Source organism: Sus scrofa, chromosome 6 (assembly GCF_054392235.1).
Source record: "Sus scrofa isolate SSC_HxYL_T2T_F1_AM1 chromosome 6, Sscrofa_HxYL_maternal_Yorkshire_Landrace_v2.0, whole genome shotgun sequence".
NCBI lineage: Eukaryota > Metazoa > Chordata > Mammalia > Artiodactyla > Suidae > Sus > Sus scrofa.
This window is the reverse complement of record NC_139388.1, coordinates 103,456,390-103,476,976: the sequence shown is the minus strand read 5'-3', so window position 1 is coordinate 103,476,976 and position 20,587 is coordinate 103,456,390. Positions and strand designations below refer to the sequence as shown.

The following is a 20,587-nucleotide window of genomic DNA, read 5'->3' as shown; positions in this document are numbered from 1 at the left end:
TCAGTGTAGCAAAAAATGGCCAGCATCAATTCTGAGTCTTCCTGCAATTCAAAGTCTGTTTGTTTGGTATTCGTATCTGGAAATATTGCCAATTTGCATAAATCAGTCCAATTTCAATTTGGCCAGAGGGTCTGCCCAAGAAAATGTGATTCAGGAACCAACACATGAAGTTAAAAAGTACACAAGGGAAGGGAACATCTCCAACAGTACGTGACTGCTTGTTTATTGAGGGGTTATTCATGATAATTGCAGTATGCAAGTATTCCCCATAGTGTCTCATTTAATCCTTACCATGGGAATATGTAGGATAATTCTTATCACAAACCCTCAAAGAAGCATCATATTAATATAAGAAGTTCCCACTGTGGCTCAGCAGTAACGAACCAGACTAGTATCCACAAGGATGTGGGTTTGATCCCTGGCCTCAGTGGGTTAAGGATCTGATGTTGCTGTGAGCTGTGGTGTAGGTCAAAGATGTGGCTCAGATCTGGTGTTGCTGTGGCTGTGGTGTAGGCTGGCAGCTGAAGCTCCAATTTGATTCCGAGCCTGGGAACTTTCGTATGCTGTGGGTGTGTCCCTAAGGAAAATAAAAAATAAAAATAATATGTCTTTAATAATACAAAGCCTATTTTACAGTCTGTCTATGCTACTAAATGCTTCAGTATATATATACACAGATGAACTTAAAACCCTAAAAAGTATAAAACCTAGGTACATGACAGAACTCCAGTGACAGATAGTAACTGAACATGAAAAGGTTCTTATTTCCCCGGGAATTAAATATTCAGCGATTGGTACTGTAGTATTGAAGACACTCATAGCCTCTCTCCAAGGTCCTGAGCACCTGACAGGTCCCAGACCATTCTCCTCTCCACATGACATAATGGACTCTTCAGCTCTGGTTACCAGTGTAAAGATCTGATTGCACTTGTAACTGCAGGGATTCACTTGAGTTGTCTATGGACTGGCCAGAGGTAGGAAGCAGGTTCAGGAAATAATGTAAACTACCCAAAGTGAGGTAGGAGGGAGATGGGCCCCTGGGCTGAGAACAGCCGGGACTTGTTCAGCCAAGTAAACCAGGACTTGTTTCTCTTTGACACTTCAAGGAAAAAGTTAGTTGAAGGGGGGAGCTCCCGTCATGGCTCAGCGGAAACAAATCTGACTAACATCCATGAGGATGCAGGTTCAATCCCTGGCCTCCCTCAGTGGGTTAAGGATCTGGCTTTGCTGTGAGCTATGGTGTAGGTCGTAGATGTGGCTCAGATCCTGAGTTGCTATGGTGTGGTGTAAGCCAGCTGCTGCAGCTCTGATTAGACCCCTAACCTGGGAACTTCATATGCCGTGGGTGTGGCCCTAAAAAAAGTCCAAAAAAAAAAAGTTAGCTGAAGGAGCTGAGCTCTGCTGGAGTAGAAAGATAAGATGACCACTTCAATCACTCCTGGGGTCAAGGAGACCTCCCCAATTACACATGCACAGTAAGACTCATAGGGGTTAGAAAGGGAAGGGGCGCCAGCCCATAATAAGTCCTGATACCATCTGGGCACCCTTTGCTCCAGAATCCATCTTTGCCAAAAGATGTGCACCCATAATGGGGAGGATCCTATGTCCAATCAGGTGTGAGAAACAAAACAAGGTAACTGGCCAAAGGTAAACAAAGACCCAGAAGAACTGTCCTATCTAAATGATTTAAATCACCTCTCTGCTTGCTCCTCAGTCAGGAGGGTGCCCACACCACACTCCTCTTTAGAGTGTATATTACTGCTTTGCTTCTGACTTAAATAAACTATTTCTGTGTGCTCTCCCGCATGTTGTACTATGACCCTAACAATAAACTTTATACCTGTTTTCTCAGTCTTTGCCTCCTTGCAACATTCTTGCTTTCAATGGGTGGGCAAGAATCAGGGCAATTCTGCTTTTAGCCTCTAGTTAGTCAGTGGCCAGGATTCCTGGTTTTCAACCAGGCTGCCCAGGTTCAATTCCTGAGCAGAAAATTAAGATCTCGCTCCAAGCCGTCACTCACTGCTGCCTAAGATCAAACGCAGCTCTGCTTCTGGGCTCAGCTTAGATACAAGTTTAAATAGTAGTTTCTATCTTTCATTCCCTAAAAAAACCTGGGCAGCCTCCAAATCTCAGAGACCCGGCAGAAGGGACCTTAGCATATTTGGATCTCTTAATTTTTTTTACTAGAAAGTCTTGATAAATACCCAGACATCACATCACTTTTCAGAATCCCAGGAGAATGGAGTTTTTAAATATTAAGTGTGTGTTCACTAAGCCTCATTCTGCCTGTCAAAGACAATACAGCACTCTGGTAACATATTTTGGAAATGACACTGATGAACTTACTTGTTGAGAGAAGTATCTGAAGAATTTAATAACATTTATTCAAGTGTTCTCTCTATATCAATAGTCCATGAGAATCACTACATGCATGATCAGGCTGTAAGACAACAGGGAAAGCTGTCTGCAGAGTCACAGGGACTTAGGTTTGAATTCTGACTCTGGTACATACTTCCTGTGTGATCTTGAGCACATGATATCACCACCTGGGCCTCAGTTTCCTCTTCAGCACAATGGCCATATGATGCCACCTACTCCAGCAGGGCTGCTGTAACACTCAATAAGCTCATGCATATAAGGCTCTGGCCAGAGTCTCCCCGTTTCTGTGTGTGTGTGCACATGCACTTACTATGGTCAACGTCATGTATGTGTGCACTACTATGGTCAATGCGTGTGTGTGTACACTACTAACTATGGTCAATGTTGTGTGTGTGTGTGTGTACATTACTAACTGTGGTCAATGTTGTGTGTGTGTACACTACTGTGGTCAATGTGTGTGTGTGTGTACACTAACTATGGTCAAAGTTTTTTTGTGTGTACACTAAGTATGGTCAATATTGTGTGTGTGTGTGTGTACACTGCTAACTATGGTCAATGTGTGTGTGTGTGTGTACATTACTAAGTATGGTCTGTGTGTGTGTGTGTGCACTACTAAATATGGTGTGTGTGTGTACACTACTAAGTATGGTCAGTGTGTGTGTGTACACTACTAAGTATGGTCTGTGTGTGTACACTACTAAGTATGGTGTGTGTGTGTGTACACTACTAAGTATAGTCAGTGTGTGTGTGTACACTACTAAGTATGGTCAGTGTGTGTGTGTACACTACTAAGTATAGTCAGTGTGTGTGTGTACACTACTAAGTATGGTCAGTGTGTGTGTGTGTGTACACTACTAAGTATGGTCAGTGTGTGTGTGTGTACACTACTAAGTATGGTCAGTGTGTGTGTGTGTACACTATTAAGTATGGTCAGTGTGTGTGTGTGTGTGTGTGTGTGTGTGTACATTACTAAGTATGGTCAATGTCAAAGCCCCAATGGATATTTCATGATGTATGTAAGTCAAATCATTATGCTGTACACCTTAAACTTATCTAGTGCGGTGTGTCAATTACAGCTCATTAAAATTAGAAGGAAGAAAAGGAGGCAACGGAAAGGACCAAGAATATGTTGACATATTCGGCACTTTTTATGATTCACTTAATTTCACTGAGCCTGAGTTTTCACATCTCTGAAAGCTTTCCTGCTTTCCTCACAAAGTTGTGAGTTCAAAATGGGATCTCACACACATGGGAGTTCCCTGTTGACAGCACTGTTACAACCCGTTCTGCATTTTCTGGGCATTTCCACAGTAACTGACAGAAGACGACCCCCCACGGACCCACATTTCCCAGTATCCCTGCCTTGAAGAGTCCCCTCTCACACTGGATCTGGGCCGGCTTGTGACTCCCATGAACCAGAAGATATGGGCAGAATACCTGCTGGTTCCAGCCCAGCCTCCAGAGGGCCAGGAGCACCTGCCTCTCAGCTCAGCTCACCCACCATAGGGCCTTGAACTGACTGTGAGGGGCTGGCCACCTTGCTGGAGAGAAGACGGGAGGGACTCCTGGACTTAGCCTGTGCAAAGAGAAGACGCTCTGTGCAGAGAGATGGCCCGGCTGAGCCCCGACGTCAATCATCCCCCCTGAGGCTTCATGGGCATGAACCATCTCTCCAGCCCAGCTGAGCACCAGGGTGACAGCAGCCCAGTGGACATCGCAGAAGCAGAAGCAGTACCTTGAGAGTCAGTCATGGAGTAAGTGTTGGTATATCTTTTTTTTCTTTCTCTTCTTAGGGCGGCACTTGTTGCATATGGAGGTTCCCAGGCTAGGGGTTGAATCAGAGCTGTAGCCTCTGGCCTATGTCACAGCCACAGCAATGCCAGATCCTTGACCCACTGAGTGAGGTCAGGGATCGAACTTACATCCTCATGGATGCTAGTCAGATTCATTTCTGCTGAGCCATGACGGGAACTCCATAATGTGTTGTTTTAAACCACTGGGTAGGGGGCTGGTTTGTACGCCAGCACAAGATGACTGGGACCCAGACCCAGACCAGTTCATTCAGAAACGGCACGTCTGTCTTACTATCCACTAACGGCTCAAACTCATTGTTACAACAGAAGCAATCTTCCCTGAAGCCCTCCACCCCCATGCCCCTCATCGTTAACTCTGCAGCACCATCCACAGGGGTGCCCAGGGGCTACCCCTGAGTGGAGAAACTCATTAGTTTTTCAGCTGTGACATGAGCATCATTTGGTGCCCAGGACCCGGCCCAGGCTGGTGCCGGATGGTGCTGGCTCAAAACCTGCTTGCTGAGGAACAAAGGAGTTCATGTTCTCACCCTGCACCTCCCAGGCTGCCTCGTTTACTCCAACATGACCCAACTCCTAAGTAATTAGCTGGAGTCTTCATCTTCAAGCTGAAAGTCACCTTCTCCCAGGCATCCCTGCACCCCCTGCCCCCAGCCCAGCCCCTCTTCGAGTTCCCCCAACAGCTGCGCGTGTGGTGGCCAGAGAACAGCACATGAGGACAGGATGAGACTCTCACCTGTGCTGCCTGCTGATGGGACGGTTTCTCTGATGTACTCGCTAAGCTTTCCTCCTCTGTCGCCACAAGGCCTGCTCCCCTGCAGCCTTCCCATCAACTCAGTGATCGGCTTGGAGCCACAGGGGACTTTCTGGAGTCCGTGGTAAGATAACGCTCTCTTAGCGAGAGACAGACAGAGACAGTCAAATAGTTGACTGTTAGTTTTGTAAATTCCCCAAACTCCCCTTACAGACCAATAACAAGGCTTAGCCAACTTGAACTAGACAGTTTGTTGCCTAGATAGTCTGAGCTGACCTCTGTGGAAGTCTTGCGGAGGCTATGACCCCCATGGGCCCCCCAGGTGAGGCTGGGCTGACCAGGAGCTGGGGAGATGGATGGTTACTCCCATCATCGAAGCGTCTCGGGGCAGAGATGGGCAAGGTCTGCTGCACCAGCCAAGACTGGGAGCCGCTGCCAATGGCTGGAGGGGAGGAGACGCAGGATTGTGGGAAGGGGGTGGGTTCCAGAGGCCTGAGTTTCAGAAAGCGCTGAGAAACCAGACCTCAACTAGGATCAGCTGCAGCACCAGGGCCTGTGCAGCTACCAAAGAATCAGGCGGGACCTCTGGTACCCACGCCGAGACCCCAGCCCATCAACCAAATGCCAGGGCTGATGGGTCCCTACTCAGTTAGCAGGAGCCAGTGCAGAATAGGCCAGGAGGGAACTCAGGCTCTTCCACAGAGCCTGTGGCTGTGACATAGGCCAGAGGCATCTTAGGAAGGGGAAGAAGGAGGAAGGAAGAGCCCAGGTGCAGAGAACTTTGGTTTTGTTTTTTTTTTAATGGTTTTTATTTTTTCCATTATAGCTGGTTTACTGTGTTCCATCAATTTTCTGCTATACAGCAAAGTGGTCCAGTCATACATACATAGATACATTCTTTTTCTCACATTATCCTCCATCATGCTCCATCACAAGTGACTAGATACAGTTCCCAGTGCTATATAGCAGGATCTCGTTGCTTATCCATTCCAAATGCAACAGTTTGCATCTATTAACCTGACTCTCAGTCCATCACATCCCTCCCCACCCCTCCTGTTTGGCAACCACAAGTCTGTTCTCCAAGTCCATGAGTTTCCTTTCTGTGGAAAAGTTTATTTGTGCCATATATTAGATTAAAGATATAGGTAATATCATATGGTATTTGTCTTTCTCTGATTTACTTCACTCAGTATGAGAGTCCCTAGTTCCATCCATGTTGCTACAAACGGCATTATTTTGTTCTTTTTTATGGCTGAGTAGTATTCCATTGTGTATATATACCACATCTTCTTAATCCATGCATCTGTCAATGGACATTTACGTTGGTTGTCTCAGCTATTGTGAATGGTGCTGTAATGAACATATGGGTGCATGTGTCTTTTTAAAGGAAAGTTTCATCTGGGTATTTGCCCAAGAGTGGGATTGCTGGGTCATATGTAGTTCTATAATTAGTTTTTTGAGGTACCTCCGTACTGTTTTCCATAGTGGTTGTAACAATTTACATTCCCACCAACAGTGAAGGAGGGTTCCCTTTTCTCCACAACCCCTCCAGCATGTGTTATTTGTGGACTTATTAATGGTGGCCATTCTGACTGGTGTGAGGTGGTACCTCATAGTAGTTTTGATTTGCATTTCTCTAATAATCAGTGATGTTGAGCATTTTTTCATGTGCTTGTTGGCCATCCACATGCTTTCTTTGGAGATATGCCTATTCAGGTCTTCAGCCCATTTTTCAATTGGGCTGTTGGTTTTTTTTTGCTATTGAGTTGTATAAGTTGTTCACATGTTTCGGAGATTAAGCGCTTGTCAGTTGTATCATTTGAAATTATTTTGTCCCATTCTGTAGGCTTGGTTTTTTTTTTAAATGGTTTCCTTTGCTGTGCAAAAGCTTGTCAGTTTGATTAGGTCCCACTGGTTTATTTTTGCTTTTATTTCTGTTGCTTTGGGAGACTGACCTGAAAGAACATTAATAAGGTTGATGTCAGAGAATGTTTTGCCTATGTTCTCTTTCAGGAGTCTGATGGTGTCTTGTCTTATGACTCAGTCTTTAAGCCATTTCGAGTTTCTTTCTGTGTAAGGTGTGAGGGTGTGTTCCAGTTTCACTGATTTGCATGGGGCCGTCCAGTTTTCCCAGTACCCATTTCTGGAAAGACTGTCTTTTTCCTATTTTACATTCTTGCCTCCTTTGTCGAAGATTAATCAGCGAACTTTGAATTACTGTTTTCAACTGAAAAGGGCTAGAAGAGGTGGAGGCACAGGTAAGGAACACCTGGAGTCTGGGCCACCATCAGCATCACCTGATGCTTATCACAGAGCAGAGGAGCCTTGCTCCTGATGCTCACCTGGGCAACCTCAGTCAGGGTCAACCTCAGCTTCTCCACCTGTGCCATGAGGACAATGCCTATGTGTCAGAACTGTGCAGAGAGGACAAAGTGACACAGAACCTTGCAGGTGGTGTGGGAGGTGTAGTGGCCCTGAGCTGGGCTGGCTGTCCCTCTCCCTCTGGAGTTGCCATGTAGGCATCCAGCTCACAGACCACAGCCAACTCAATTTATCCCGAAATATAAAGATAAGCCAGTGTATGGCTGGGGCTTCCAGAGGACCAGCGGGCAGTTTGAAGAATGAGGCTCCAGGGACTCACACTGGCTCCCTGCCTCAGTGAACCTGCCCCCCTCCCCAGAGGGTGAGGTTGGACCAGCCCTGTCGTGCCAGAAACTGCCAACAGGAACTGGACGGGCTGGAGCTGTGGGCCATGTTGATCCCTGGCCTGGGAACTTCTACATGCCACAGGCATGGCCAAACAAAAACAAACAAAACATGTCACACTAAGGATGTGTTCTAAAAAATGAACATGTGCAGTGAGCAGCAGTCTGGCTCTCAAACATGGCAATACTGAAATCAACATGGATGCATTGAGGAACGGCAAAACTGGCCACGACCATCACAAAAACTCCACAAGGAAGACACCAAGCTTCCACTTGGCAGACCTGAGGCTGGAATCATACCCACCGGGGCACGTGTGTTCCCGCATCCAGCGTCTCTGATAAGCTCTTCACTCAGCAGCCCAGACACATGGTCTCCAGGCTCCTGGGACATGAACACACCAGCCTACAGGGCAGCACAGCACAGGGAAGATTTATCAAGAGAATAAAACATCCAAAAGCTACTGGTCTTACACCACAGACGAACCACGCCCTTTCCTGAGCATAGCATGCATTTCTTCCGAAGCACCTCCATGCAGCAGCCCCATAACTCCTGGTGGATGATGGAGACGCCGTGTCCTAGGTGGGTCCCCAGGGGCCTCCAGAGAGACCGTGTGGTCAGCAGCACCACGAAATTCTGGGAATCAGACAGAGGCCTTCACACCCAGCTCCAAGGCAAACAAGACCCCAGTGAAAGTAAGCAGCCCAATTTCTCCTTTACACCCTTTATACGCGAGCAAATCTGGCCAAATTCTTAGATTTTTAGCAGAGCCACAAGAATTTTCGACACTTTCCACCTTCTGAAGAACCCATGGAAGTTGCTCAACAGCCCAGAAGTAGAGGGTGGGTGTGGAGGACGGCTGGGTAAGTTCAAGGCCTGGGCGCCACTTTTCTTCCCGGCAGGTCAGGATCCTGCTTCACCCAAGGCCTAACTCACCAACACCAGGCACTACGGGCCTCAGAGAGTTCTTGGCCCTTGGCAACACCTGCCTGGTGGTCTGGGTGATGTGCCAACTGCTCTCCTGTCCCTCTTGCTGAGCACAGGGGACGGCCAGCCCCTAGCCCCTTCCTTCCCAACCATGTCCTCCTCCTCCCCACATCCCAATACACACACAACTCCAGGTGACAAATGAGCAGTCAGTTAACTTCTTTGCTCTCAACAAGAATGCATACCAGATGGAAGGCCATGGGCAGTGCGGAGTGCCCAGAAAGGGAGGGGTGTGCTGTTTGGGGGGCTGTCACCATAGCAACAGGCAGAACACTGCTGTAGTTTCTATTCTGGTGCCTCCACTAACCACTATGAATGTTCCATTCTGCCCTGTGATCGGCCGGCCCCAGAGTGGCCTGTTACCGGCAGATGCTGGTTGTCTTCTAAGAAAGTTGGCCAAAGACCACGGTTGTGTTTGGTTGTCTTTCTTTTCAAAAACACTGAGAGGTTTAAGAATGCTTTGTTGTCACATTGTATTCTAACAGCTCAGATGCCTCAAGATTCTCTCCAAATAAACATTGTTTTGTGGAAATAAAAGCAGGGCCTTAGCATTAAGGACTTAGTGTTTAAACATGCTCGGGGCAAGTGCGGAGGCCACTGGCGCATTCAGCCTCGAGACATAACAGGTGCCTCTACTGAGCCCTCCAACAGCTCCTTCAGTATGAGATTATTATTATTTTATTTTATGGCCATGCCCACAGCCTATGGAAGTTTCTGGGCCAGGGACTGATTCCAGTACTGGATCCTTAACCCACTGAATGGAACTAGGGATCAAACCCAAGCCTGCCTGGACCTGAGCCACAGTCAGATTCTTAACCCACTGTGCCACAGCAGGAACTCATGAGATTATTTCTGGAAGTGAAGTTTTCCCTGTTTATATATTAAATCTTTTACTAAGATTCATCCCAGAAAAGCTTAGGGTTGACCTGTAGTGACCCTTTAAACCAGAACAGGATTGGTGGGTTTGGTGTGGCTCTGGGGGTGAAAGGGAGATCATGTTTCACTGAGAATGACAACTTAATTTGTCTTCAAATCTATTAAGTCTGTTTCATCAAGGTTTGAGGCAGCTTTACCAAAAAATACATACAATATTTAGTTAGCCTTTTTTTAGGGCCACACCCTCAGCATGTGGCAGTTCCCAGGCTAGGGGTCAAATTGAGGCTGCAGCTGCCAGCCTTCACCACAGCTCATGGCAGCACCAGATCCCCAGTGAGCAGGGCCAGGGATCAAACCCACATCCTCAGGGATCCTAGTAGGGTTCATTACCACTGAGCCACAAGGGGAACTCCTACATATAATATTTAAAGACAAATAAATTTATCTAAATATTTTGAGGAAATTGACATGAGAAAAACAAGAGGTAGGACAATTAAAAAAGAAACTAGGATAAAAATAACAGAAAAAGCTGCTCATCACAGAGTTCTGCACACTTGGTAGAAGAAGAAATGCCACACTGTGAGATTCTATTTATTCCAGCCCCTAAAACAAACAAGAAGCACAATTTCTCCAGAGGCTGGAACCTGAGGGAAGTGGGCCGCACTCCTCCCCATGAGAAAAAATTGTCCATGGCACTTGCTAAAGACAACCAGACAGACTTTATCCAGGAACTGTCATGATGGGTGAAGGACCACTGCAATGGGCTTCTGCAACCAGGGAGAGGATTGGGCTCAGCTCCAAATACTAGGCAAAGGGGAACTGACAACCAAGGAGCACAGAGGCAAGGGTGGGAGAGGTGGTCTCTGGGCTGCCCGAACATTTCTTAGAAAGTACCTCATAGCCAGCTCTCATCTCAGGAAGCAAAACACGATGATTCCAATCACAGCCCTAAGAAGGCTGAGGACCATCTCATGGGAATTGCTGTCCCCAGTGGGGTCCCTGCAGGTCAGCAGTTCTAAATGGGGGAGGGGCAGAGAGTCATGGTATCACTGAGTTGGAACCAAGGGGGTTTCACTTAAAAAAGCGTATTCAGGGGTGTTCCCTGGTGGCTCAGCAGATTAAGGATCTGGCATTTTCACTGCTGTGGCTCAGGTCACTGTGGTAGAGCAGGTTCTATCCCTGCTCTTAACCCACTGTGCCACAGCAGGAACTCCTTTTTAAAAAATGCATATTCATTGTTATAATACAGTGTTCTATTTAAAGTTAGGGAGAAAATTTCAAGATAAAAATAGAAGAAATAAGTCAACAACAACTCTCTAGGCTCTAGAGATACAAAGAAGCCGGCAATTCTCAGTTGGGGCCAGGCAGAGGGGCATAATATAATCTTCAGGGTATGTGAAATTTCTCTGTTAAAAAGATGAGGAATTGAAAGAAATGTAAACTCTTGGTCAGATGGTTTAGTAAAGAAAACTCAAAGCATCAAAGGGAAGCTAACACTTTTTGCAGGGGGCCACACCCATGGCATAAAAGTTCCTGGGCCAGGGATCGAACCCAGGCCACAGCAACAACCCAAGCTGCAGCAACAAGGCCGGATCCTTCACCAGCTATACCACATTACTACGACTTTTGCATACCAGAAAGCGCTCTGGGAATTGCGCCGTTAAACTCGTTCTAGAATTTATATGGAACCTCAGGAGACCTCAACTAGCTAAAAGCAGGAGAAGATGGACACTGAAGGAGGCACATGCCTGATTTCCACCCTTACTACAAACGGCAGTAATCTGTGTGGTGCTGGCACAGGGACAGACAAACAGAGCAGAACAGAGAATCTGGAAGTAAACCCTGGCACAACGGAGTGATTTTTGACAAGGACACCATTACCACTCACTCCTGCCTCCTAGCGTTCTTGTGAGTGCACGGAAAAGGGGGTCCACAGTGAGCTCACAGCCCTCAACCAGCAGAGCTACGCTGGCAGCCTGGATGCCCACGTCTCTGTTCTGCTAGTAGATGGACCCCAGCCCCACCCCCCCACCCGGGCCCCAGGAGCGGGAAGGTACCTGGCACCTTGGCCTTTCCCTCACCTGGGACATAGCCCCACCTGTGCTGGAGGCATGAATGGGCAAGTGAGGAAGGACGGAACATCCTGTTGTCCAGGAGGCTCTCCGGGGAGAGGGACAGCCCGGGTAAGTCAGCCAGGGCACCAGCCCGGGTCCCAGGCTCTTTAATCCCTGGTAAGCACCAAGCGAACTCTTGTTTTCTCTGGGCAGCTGGTGGCCTCCCCGCCGGTTCTTGGGACCTTGGGGCACTGAAACCTCTCGGGGGGCCCTTAAAGTAAAGGCCTTCTGCAAAAAGAAAAGAAAATTCTCTTAGCTTCCGTTTTGGATCTCAGTGATGTTTGTTTTTCCCAAAGCTCTCATGACCTTTCATTTCGTCTGAAACATGATACTCCCTGTGGATTTGCTCACCCCTGCTGGAGGCAGAAACCACCAGGAGAATAATGTGACTTCTACACCAACTGTGCTTTCAGTTTAATGGTGATAAGACACGCACCCTTGTTTATTAGCTATAAACCAGTGGGTCACAACCGGGGATGGGGTGGGGGCAAGTTCCCCCCCAGGAAATATTTAACAATGTCAGGAGACATTTCTAGTTGTCACAACGTGGGGAAAAAGGGTGCTGTGTGCATGCACCATGTGCCAAAGCCAGGGATGCTGCTAAACTACACTGGGATGGGGGGGTGTCCCCACCGCAAAGACCCATCCAGCTCAAAACATCCATCATGCAGAGGCTGAGAAACCCGCCTTCCATAAATTAGAACAAGAGAAGAAATGTGGTCCCTGTTAAAAGAGACAGTGTTCAATAAAAGATAAAAGAATGATTCTCAATTTAAAAAAAAAAAAAGGAACCCTGCTGTGGTACAGTGGGTTACGAATCCAACTGCAGCGGCTCCGGTTGCTGTGGAGGTACAGGTTTGATCGCTGGCCCAACGTAACCCATTAAAGGAGCCAGCATGGTCGCAGCTGAAGCTCAGATTCCACCCCTGCACCAGGACTTTCCATGTGCCATGGGTGAGGCCATTAAAAAAAAAAAAAAAAAAAAAAAAAGGAATCTATGATAAAGGTTTTATTTAACTCATGAGGGAAGAAAATGTTATAGCCAATTAAAAAAAATAAGCCTGAAGAACACATTCCAGATCAGGTATATTGAAGCTAACATGCGGAATTCCCTTCACCCGGTGGCTTATCAGGTTAAGGAGTTAATGATCCTGTCTTGTCAAAGCCGTGGCGATGGTTACAGCTGTAGTGTAGGCACAAACCCTGGCCCAGGAACTTTCACATGCTTCGGGTTCGGCAAAAAAAGAAAAGGAAGAAGGAGAAATAGAAGAAGTTAATGTGCAGAGTTACCCGTTGTGGCGCAGTGGGAATGAATCTGACTAGGAACCATGAGGTTGCGGGCTCCATCCCTGGCCTCACTCAGTGGGTTAAGGATCTGGCATTGCTGTGAGCTGTGGTATAGGTGGCAGATGCAGCTTGGATCTGGTATTGCTGTGGCTGCAATGTAGGCCGGCAGCTACAGCTCCAATTCAACCCCTAGCCTGGGAACCCCCATGTGCCCTGGGTGCAGCCCTAAAAAGCAAAAAAGCAAAAAAAAAAAAAAAAAAAAGAGGAAGAAGAGGTTAACATGTAAATCGAGGCAGAACTGGGTTTCCACAGTGGGGGAGGGAAGCAAGCTTGACCTCTACCAAACAGGACCAACTCTGTATCTCCATCAGCCCTGACCCAGCACGAAACTGTGACTAGCTCTCACAGGACCAGGACCCTTAGGAAGGGTGTGCTATAGACAATGTGAGAGCAAGCACTTAATCCAGAGAAGCTTGGGTGTTTGGCCCTCACGCTGTCTATAGCACAGGTTGTGACTGGGAAGGTCTGGGGTAGACTTTGACTCCTGGTGTTTCGAAGGAGCCCCCAGAGGAGACTGGCCTGTCTGCTCACTTAGAATACTTTGGGTGTGGTGACACATGTCACCAGTGGCCCCAGCTGAGGAATAAGCTCAGAAATTCTGCAAAAACCAGGAGCAGCAGAATTTGCAGGTCACAGGACCAGACCAGCTCTGGGAGCCCTCCTGGTGTGTTAGACAGTACACCCCAGGAACCGAGCTGAGAGCCTTGAAGGCAAGGCCTTCAGGAGGAATGGAGGGAGGGAAGGGCTGGCCTGGGAAGCCTGGCCACCTGAGCAAGGGAACCAGAAGCCAAACAAGTATCTGATGTCCTCCAGAGCAGGCAGGCGACGCCCTCTGGGGACCACGCACATCCAAGGTGTGTGGGGCAGTTCAGCCCCTGGGGCAGGAACTTCACCCTGAGTCATCCAGAAGCATATTGTGGGGGCCTGTAGGCATCCAGAAGACTCCACCTACCCACGGGTTCTCTGCGAGAGAAATGGAGGGTCCTCCCTGCAGCTCCTTCTATGGGGAGGGGCCTCTGGAGGCGGTGGGAAGGCTGCCTTCAACCTGGAGAGCGGCTGAGGCCGCCCAGAGCGGGTGTGACTGTGTTCTGTCAGTCACAGTGTTTCATCAGAAGCCAAAGCTGCCAACTGCACCTGGAGGCCAGTGGGCTGCGGCACCTCTCAGCCTGCGTGGGCCTCTGCAAGGGAGCCAACCTAAGCCTGCAAACGCCTCTTGGCTGCAAAATCAAAACCTAAGGATGGGCAGTCACAAACAGCCAGCCAGGCTTTAGGCTGCAGCCGCAAAGACTTCCTTGTTGTGCTGCAGCACCTTGTCTGTCACTCTTTCCCAGCTCCTGTCCGTGGGGCACTGACCACTTCCGGTTTGGCGCTGCCCAGTTCGAATAGACTTTTGCGCAAATAAACTCTTTAAGATTTTCAGCATGCCTTTTTCTGTTTAAAGTTTCATTGCTTTTTTATTTTATTACCCAAAATTGTACTGATCAAGTATACATTTTAAAAAAATTGTATTGGAGTGTAGTTGACTTACAATGTTGTGTTAACATAACAACACAAACTAGAGAATCTGCTTCTTGCAATGTATTTTATTTTGGAGAAACAGCATGAAGTCTTTGCTCCAAACTGTTTTTCTTCTTCTTCCTCTTTTTTAAAGGAAACACAGCTTTATTTTCGAACACAATGACTCGGTCTTGGCTAACAAAATATTGCATAATTGAGGGAACCTGCTTTAATGTGTGGATGAATGGATGGACAGTTGCCACAATGGCTTGTGGATAAAAGAATACTTCCATACTAGACGCAAACAAGTATCTATAGGATGGATAAACAAGGCCCTACTGTGTAGCACAGGGAGCTTTATCAATATCCTGTTATAAACCATAATGGGAAAGAATATGAAAAAGAAAAAAAATATAACTGAATCACTGTGATATGCAGCAGAAATTAACACAGCATTGTAAATCAACTATACTTCAAAAAAATTATTATTTTTTTATTTTTAGTCTTTTTGTCTTTTTAGGACCGCACCCATGGCATATGCAAGTTCCCAGGCTAGGGGTGGAATCAGAGCTACAGCTTCTGGCCCCTACACCACAGCCACAGGAACATCAGATCCAAGCCGCGTCTGCAACCTACACCACAGCTCACGGCAACGCCGGATCCTTAACCCACTGATCGAGACCAGGGATCAAACCTGCAACCTCATGGTTCCTAGTTGGCTTTGTTTCCACTGCGCCACGATGGGAACTCCTTCAACAAAATTTTTAAAAAAAGAATACTTCCACAAAAATATCTTAGGAGGCATCTTGTTCCCCAGTCACTCCATTGCTTAAATCCTACCCATGGAGCTCAAATATAAACTTTTCTTCAGGCTCCAGATCACCACGTGCATCAAATTAGTAAATACAAATTCAGGATTTACCATGTTTCTATATATGTTGGATTGGCGATAGAGACCAGCCTGCGGATTTTCAGTAAGCACACTAAATCTAAATTAGTAAAATATCTGTTCACAATGTGACTATAAAGACAGCAAAAAAACCTGCAATTCTATCATTTCAATTAATAACTTGCTGGGTTTAATTATGCAAAAACACATTTTTATTTGCATTCATTCATTAAGGGTAGAAGCAGCTGGATTTCTTAAGCTGCAGTGAGTAAGTGGATTCTTTACACCGGTCAGGATTGAAGAGGAACTTTAAGCAACTGAACTGTTCTAAGAAGGGCTGGAAAGACTAGAACGCATTGAATCTCAGCAGGAAAACCCCACTTCATACTAAGCCTGGTCAGTCAACCCCATTAGGTTGGTGGTGATTCAAAGACCATCCTATAGTCTGCTTGGAAATTTATTCTGGAAAAAAAAAAATCCACTTTCCTAGAATAGCCATGGGGAAATCAATCAGAAACGCAGCCAAAAATGGCAATTGGCCATATCTACACTGCTTTTCATTTTAATCTGTTGTCAGGATTTCGTTTCCCTTAAGTATATGGATTTCTAGCCTCTCTGGGGCCAGCTCCTGAGGGCAGTGGCTGTGAACACAGCTGTCCCCATCTTAAAAACTCTTTCTTAAACTCAGATGGTCCAAACCCCGCCCCCCGTGGTCTCCCCACACAAGGCAAAAAGGTAATTGTCAACTACCTTATAGTTATTCTGCTTTTTAATTATAAGCAGAGCTATCAGGAAAATGAGATAATTCTTGTACCCACATCTGCATCAAAACCAAAAACAGACCAACGCAGGGAAGGAAAAGTTTTCCTTAACCCTTGTAAGGTCCTGGCTGGGGGACCCCGAACATGAAACTGACAAAGACAGCTTAACAGGAGAAAAGCCTACAGATTGATTGAACAGGTGTTTTAGGTGACATGGGAGCCTAAGATGAGACCACAAGGAGCAGACTGGACTTTTCTGCTGGGTGTGACGAGGAGGAACACGACAGGGGAGGAACACGACAGGGGAGGAACGTGAGTAACGGGGGTGGTGGGGGAGACCTTAGCCGGGCCTGTGACTTAGGATTCTTCCCAGGTACCTTTGGAAGTAAGATGTTGCTTTCCTCTGGGTCCGGGGTCCGGGGTCCGGGGTCCGGGGTGGGGGGACACCTCTCGCATGAGCATTTCAGAGAAGGCTGGAGAGGGTCAGAATGACTAGGAACCAGGAGTTTTCTCAAACTCCTTCAGCTGAAAACTCTCCTTGTGCCAAGGCGCCCTATTCTGGGGTGGTATGAATTGAACCCCCTCCCCAAGCAGGGTGTGGAGGGGGAATGGAGAGTTCGTCTTTGGAAGTGAAGTACATTCCTCGATGTTTAATATGCAAAGTGTGTCTGTTCTGAAAGAATTTTTTTTTAATTTATTTCACACATTTACATTTACTCTCCTGACTCATGGTATTTGAGTTTCTATCCCTAGAGTCGATTAACTGAAAGAAAATGTTTTCCTTAATTCAAAAGGGCCTCCCGACATGTCAAGTCAACGCAACATGTAGGTCTCTTTGGTGCATGATTTAAGCAAACCAACCGGAATGGAACAGTTTGAGACAAGGGCAAGTTCAAACACAGACTGAGGTTTAGATGACAATAGGGAATTGTGGCGGGTTTTAGAGTGCTGAGGGTATGTTTTTTTAAAGTTTTTATCTGTTAAATATACACAATGAAGTATTCACAGGTGAAAAGACATGATTTCTGGTTTGCCCTAAAATATTCCAGGGAATGTGCTTTTTTGAAATTTTCCCATAATGAATGGCTTAAGAAACCTTGTCCCATCCTCACCCCTCCCCCACCCCATAAACCTGTTATCATGCAAAACAGCACTTGGCTGACTTGGTTCTTTTTACCCTTTGTTCTCTTTATTATCCCCCAAAACTGTGGCGACCAACCTTCCAGCAATATTAACTTCTTTCCTTCCTTCCTTTTTTTTTTTTTTTGACCTCACCCTTAGCACACAGAAGTTCCTGGGTCAGGGACTGAATCCACACCACAGCAGCGACCTGAGCTGCTACAGTGACAAGGCTGGATCCTTAACATGCTGCATCACAAGAGAACTCCTGGAAAACTTCTTTTATTTTTATTTTTATTTTTATGTCTTTTTTTAGGGCCATACTTATGGCATATGGAGGTTCCCAGGCTAGGGGTCCAATCAGAGCCATAGCTGCCAGCCTATGTCACAGTCACTCGGGATCTGAGCCACGTCTGTGACCTACGCCACAGCTCACAGCAGTGCCAGATCCTTAACCCACTGGGCAGGGCCAGGGATAGAACACGCATCCTCATGGAGTCTAGTCCAGTTTGTTAACCGCTGAGCCATGACAGGAATTCTTAAATATTTATTTTAGGAGTTAAAAGTTTCAGGAGCTCCAAAAACTTTTAAATAGCACAATTCATCTAAATATATGAGTAGATTAGCTAATAATACACCACACCACAGCTCACAGCAACACCGGATCCTTGACCCACTGATCAAGGCCAGGGATCAAACCCGCAACCGTATGGTTCCTAGTTGGATTTATTTCCTCTGCGCCACGACGGGAACTCCTAAAATATTTACTTTTAAATTCTAATTTTATATGCATGCATCATTTATTTATGACATATTTATACACCATAAATTACATTTTAAAATAAAATTTTAAAGGCTATTTATCTTTTTTTTCCCTTTTTAGGGCCTCACCTGAAGCATATGGAAGTTCCCAGGCTAGGGGTCAAATCAGAGCTGCAACTGCCAACCTACAACACAGCCACAGCAACGGGGGATCCAAGTTGTATCTGCCACCTACAACACAGCTCAGGCAATGTGGATCCTTAGCCCACTCATGGATACTGGCCAGGTTCGTAACCCGCTGAACCAGGACAAGAACTCCATAAGGATATTTATCTTAAAATGAGATTGTTTATGGTTTTGGCAGTGTTTTCTCTCCACTAGGCCCTCTTACAAGCCCAAGCAGGCCCACATTAGCAGGGACTGGATCGTGTGCCTGGCAGTCCCCTGAAGAGGACTCAGTGGGTCCTCAGGGTCCTCCCCCACCCCATGAGCTCACCCACACACATGCTTCTGGGATGCAGTTCCCATGACCCCAGGGGACAGAGATTTTCAATGCGATCATCTTTCAGTCTCCAGCTTGCAGACAAGAGCTTCCTTGAGAAAGTCCCCAAAGCTAAAAAACAATCCTTTTCTAGGTCCACAAACTATAGGTCTATTCGCATGTCTGAAGCCATTACCTTCCTAAGGGGTGCACCCCCATGCCACCCTTCCCCCCACCAGGTCGGGACTTCCATACTTGAAGGGAAATACGTGCTTCAGTCTGACCCCCCTACCCAACCGAAGAAGGAGGCCAGCTCAGGCCTGGGGCAACTGTGGCGGTTTTCATAACAGGAGGACTAAACCCTGTATTACCACCCTCCACGCAAAGCTCTAACTTCATCATCGCCCCTCAGTCTCCTGAAGGATATTGTAAAAGACTCAGCCCTTGGTTGATAAATCAAGGAACAAGCGTTTATCACGTGTGTCACAGGCTGCCTGCCTTCCTTCCTTGTGAGGGGCAAGCTGTGTGAACTCAGGCAAGGCTTGTGTAGAAAAGCATGACAGTCTCGAAGTTCCCGCTATGATGTTCCCATCATGGCTCAGCAGTAACAAACCCAATTAGTATTCATGAGGACTTGGGTTCAATCCCTGGCTTCGCCCAGTGGGTTAAGGATCTGGTGTTGTGGTGAACTGTGATGTAGGCTGGCAGCGATAGCTCCGATTCAACCCTAGCCTGGGAACTTTCATATTCTGCACATGCGGCCCTAAAAAGAAAAAAAAAAAAAAAAAAATAGAGCTCTGACCTGTATCTGCAGCAAGTAGCACAGGAAGCCACCAGCCATCTGTAACAGCCACCCCAGGAAGCCAACACAGCGTCTGTAAGTCAGACTTATAGGAAGTCAGACCACTGTCTCCAGCAAACAGTCCAGGAAGCCAAACACTAACTTCTGTAAGAATTGGTCCCAAACGGCCAGGACTTGATTAATAACTGGCAGCTTCTCTGATTTTTTGTGTCTGCTTCCAACTCAGGACCAATCCTCAGAAGCCAGATATACACCCCTCGCCAACCACATGGGATGCCCAACTTCTACTTAGCCTGGCCACTGCGGCCCCCAGCCCACAGCCTCCCGTCAGTTAGGGCGCACCTGAAACACTCTCCTTTTTCCACTGAGAAGCTTTTGCCCTCCTCTGCCTGCCTTTCAGCCTCTGACAAAATGCAAGTGACCCTGGCCAACTCCCTGGCAAGCTCTGACTAAATAGCCTTCACAGTTCTCCTTTGAGGGCCTCCCTTTATTTCCATGAGAAAGGGGTAGGCTGGGAATCCATCTACCACCCTAGTGTTTCTGGATTCTATGAGAACTTAAACATTTGTTCCACAAATATTTACTGTGTAGCTAGATGCTAGAACTATTTGGTGAGTTTCCAGTCTCATTAGGGAGAATGTCAGAAATCAAGTAATTATCCAAACAAATGTAAAACTGCACTGTTTTTTTTTTTTTGTTTGTTTGTTTTGGGTTTTTTTTTTTTTTGTCTTTTTGCTATTTCTTGGGCCGCTCCCACAGCATGTGGAGGTTCCCAGGCTAGGGGTCTAATCGGAGCTGTAGCCACCGGCCTACACCAGAGCCACAGCAACGCGGGATCCGAGCCGCGTCTGCAACCTACACCACAGCTCACGGCAACGCTGGATCGTTAACCCACTGAGCAAGGGCAGGGACCGAACCCGCAACCTCATGGTTCCCAGTCGGATTCGTTAACCACTGCGCCACGACGGGAACTCTTAAAACTGCACTGTTACATGGAGCCACGCCCCGTGCCACCAGAGCCTGACTCTTTCTCAAGGAGAAAGGGGCATTTATCCTGAGGTTTGACGAGGATGAGAGATTACCAGGTTAACAGAGCAGGGCCCTGTGGGGCTCTGGGGCACAAAAGCCTTTCTGTGTCCCCCATTTCTTTCTTCAGCCTCCCTGGCCAGCTCTGAGTCCCTAGGGGCAGGTTCAGACAGTTGCTGATCAGGGAAGGGAGGGGATCCAGAGACAAGGGAGGAACAGTCAAGCAACCATAGTACAGCCTTGGGGTAGGATACTGGTTCCCTCTTAAGGGATACACAT

General features: G+C 47.0%; 1 protein-coding gene across 2 annotated transcripts; it reads right to left on the bottom strand.

The window, feature by feature from the left end:
• Nucleotides 1-7,006: 7,006 nt before the first annotated feature.
• Nucleotides 7,007-19,339, bottom strand: LOC146402717 (uncharacterized). Of its 2 annotated transcripts, XM_084964162.1 has the most exons (3): nucleotides 19,283-19,339; nucleotides 11,592-11,852; nucleotides 7,007-10,525 (listed from the first exon to the last, which is right to left on the bottom strand). In XM_084964162.1, the coding sequence occupies exons 1-3, from the start codon at nucleotides 19,319-19,321 to the stop codon at nucleotides 10,517-10,519; spliced, it is 309 nt and encodes a 102-aa protein (XP_084820288.1). In that variant the 5' UTR covers nucleotides 19,322-19,339; the 3' UTR covers nucleotides 7,007-10,516. The 2 variants fall into 2 exon arrangements, 1 of the variants encoding a protein (XP_084820288.1); XR_014807579.1 differs by lacking the exons at nucleotides 7,007-10,525; nucleotides 19,283-19,339 and adding an exon at nucleotides 18,129-18,430.
• Between the last annotated feature and the right edge of the window lie 1,248 nt (nucleotides 19,340-20,587).

Bases quoted from the DNA above. Each gene is read 5' to 3' on its own strand.
- LOC146402717 (XM_084964162.1), bottom strand. From the start codon at position 19,321: ATGGCTGGTGGCTTCCTGTGCTACTTGCTGCAGATACAG. The intron at 11,853-19,282 runs GTCAGAGCTCTA...TTCTTTTTGCAG, and splicing joins GCTACTTGCTGCAGATACAG to AAGGCCTTTACTTTAAGGGC.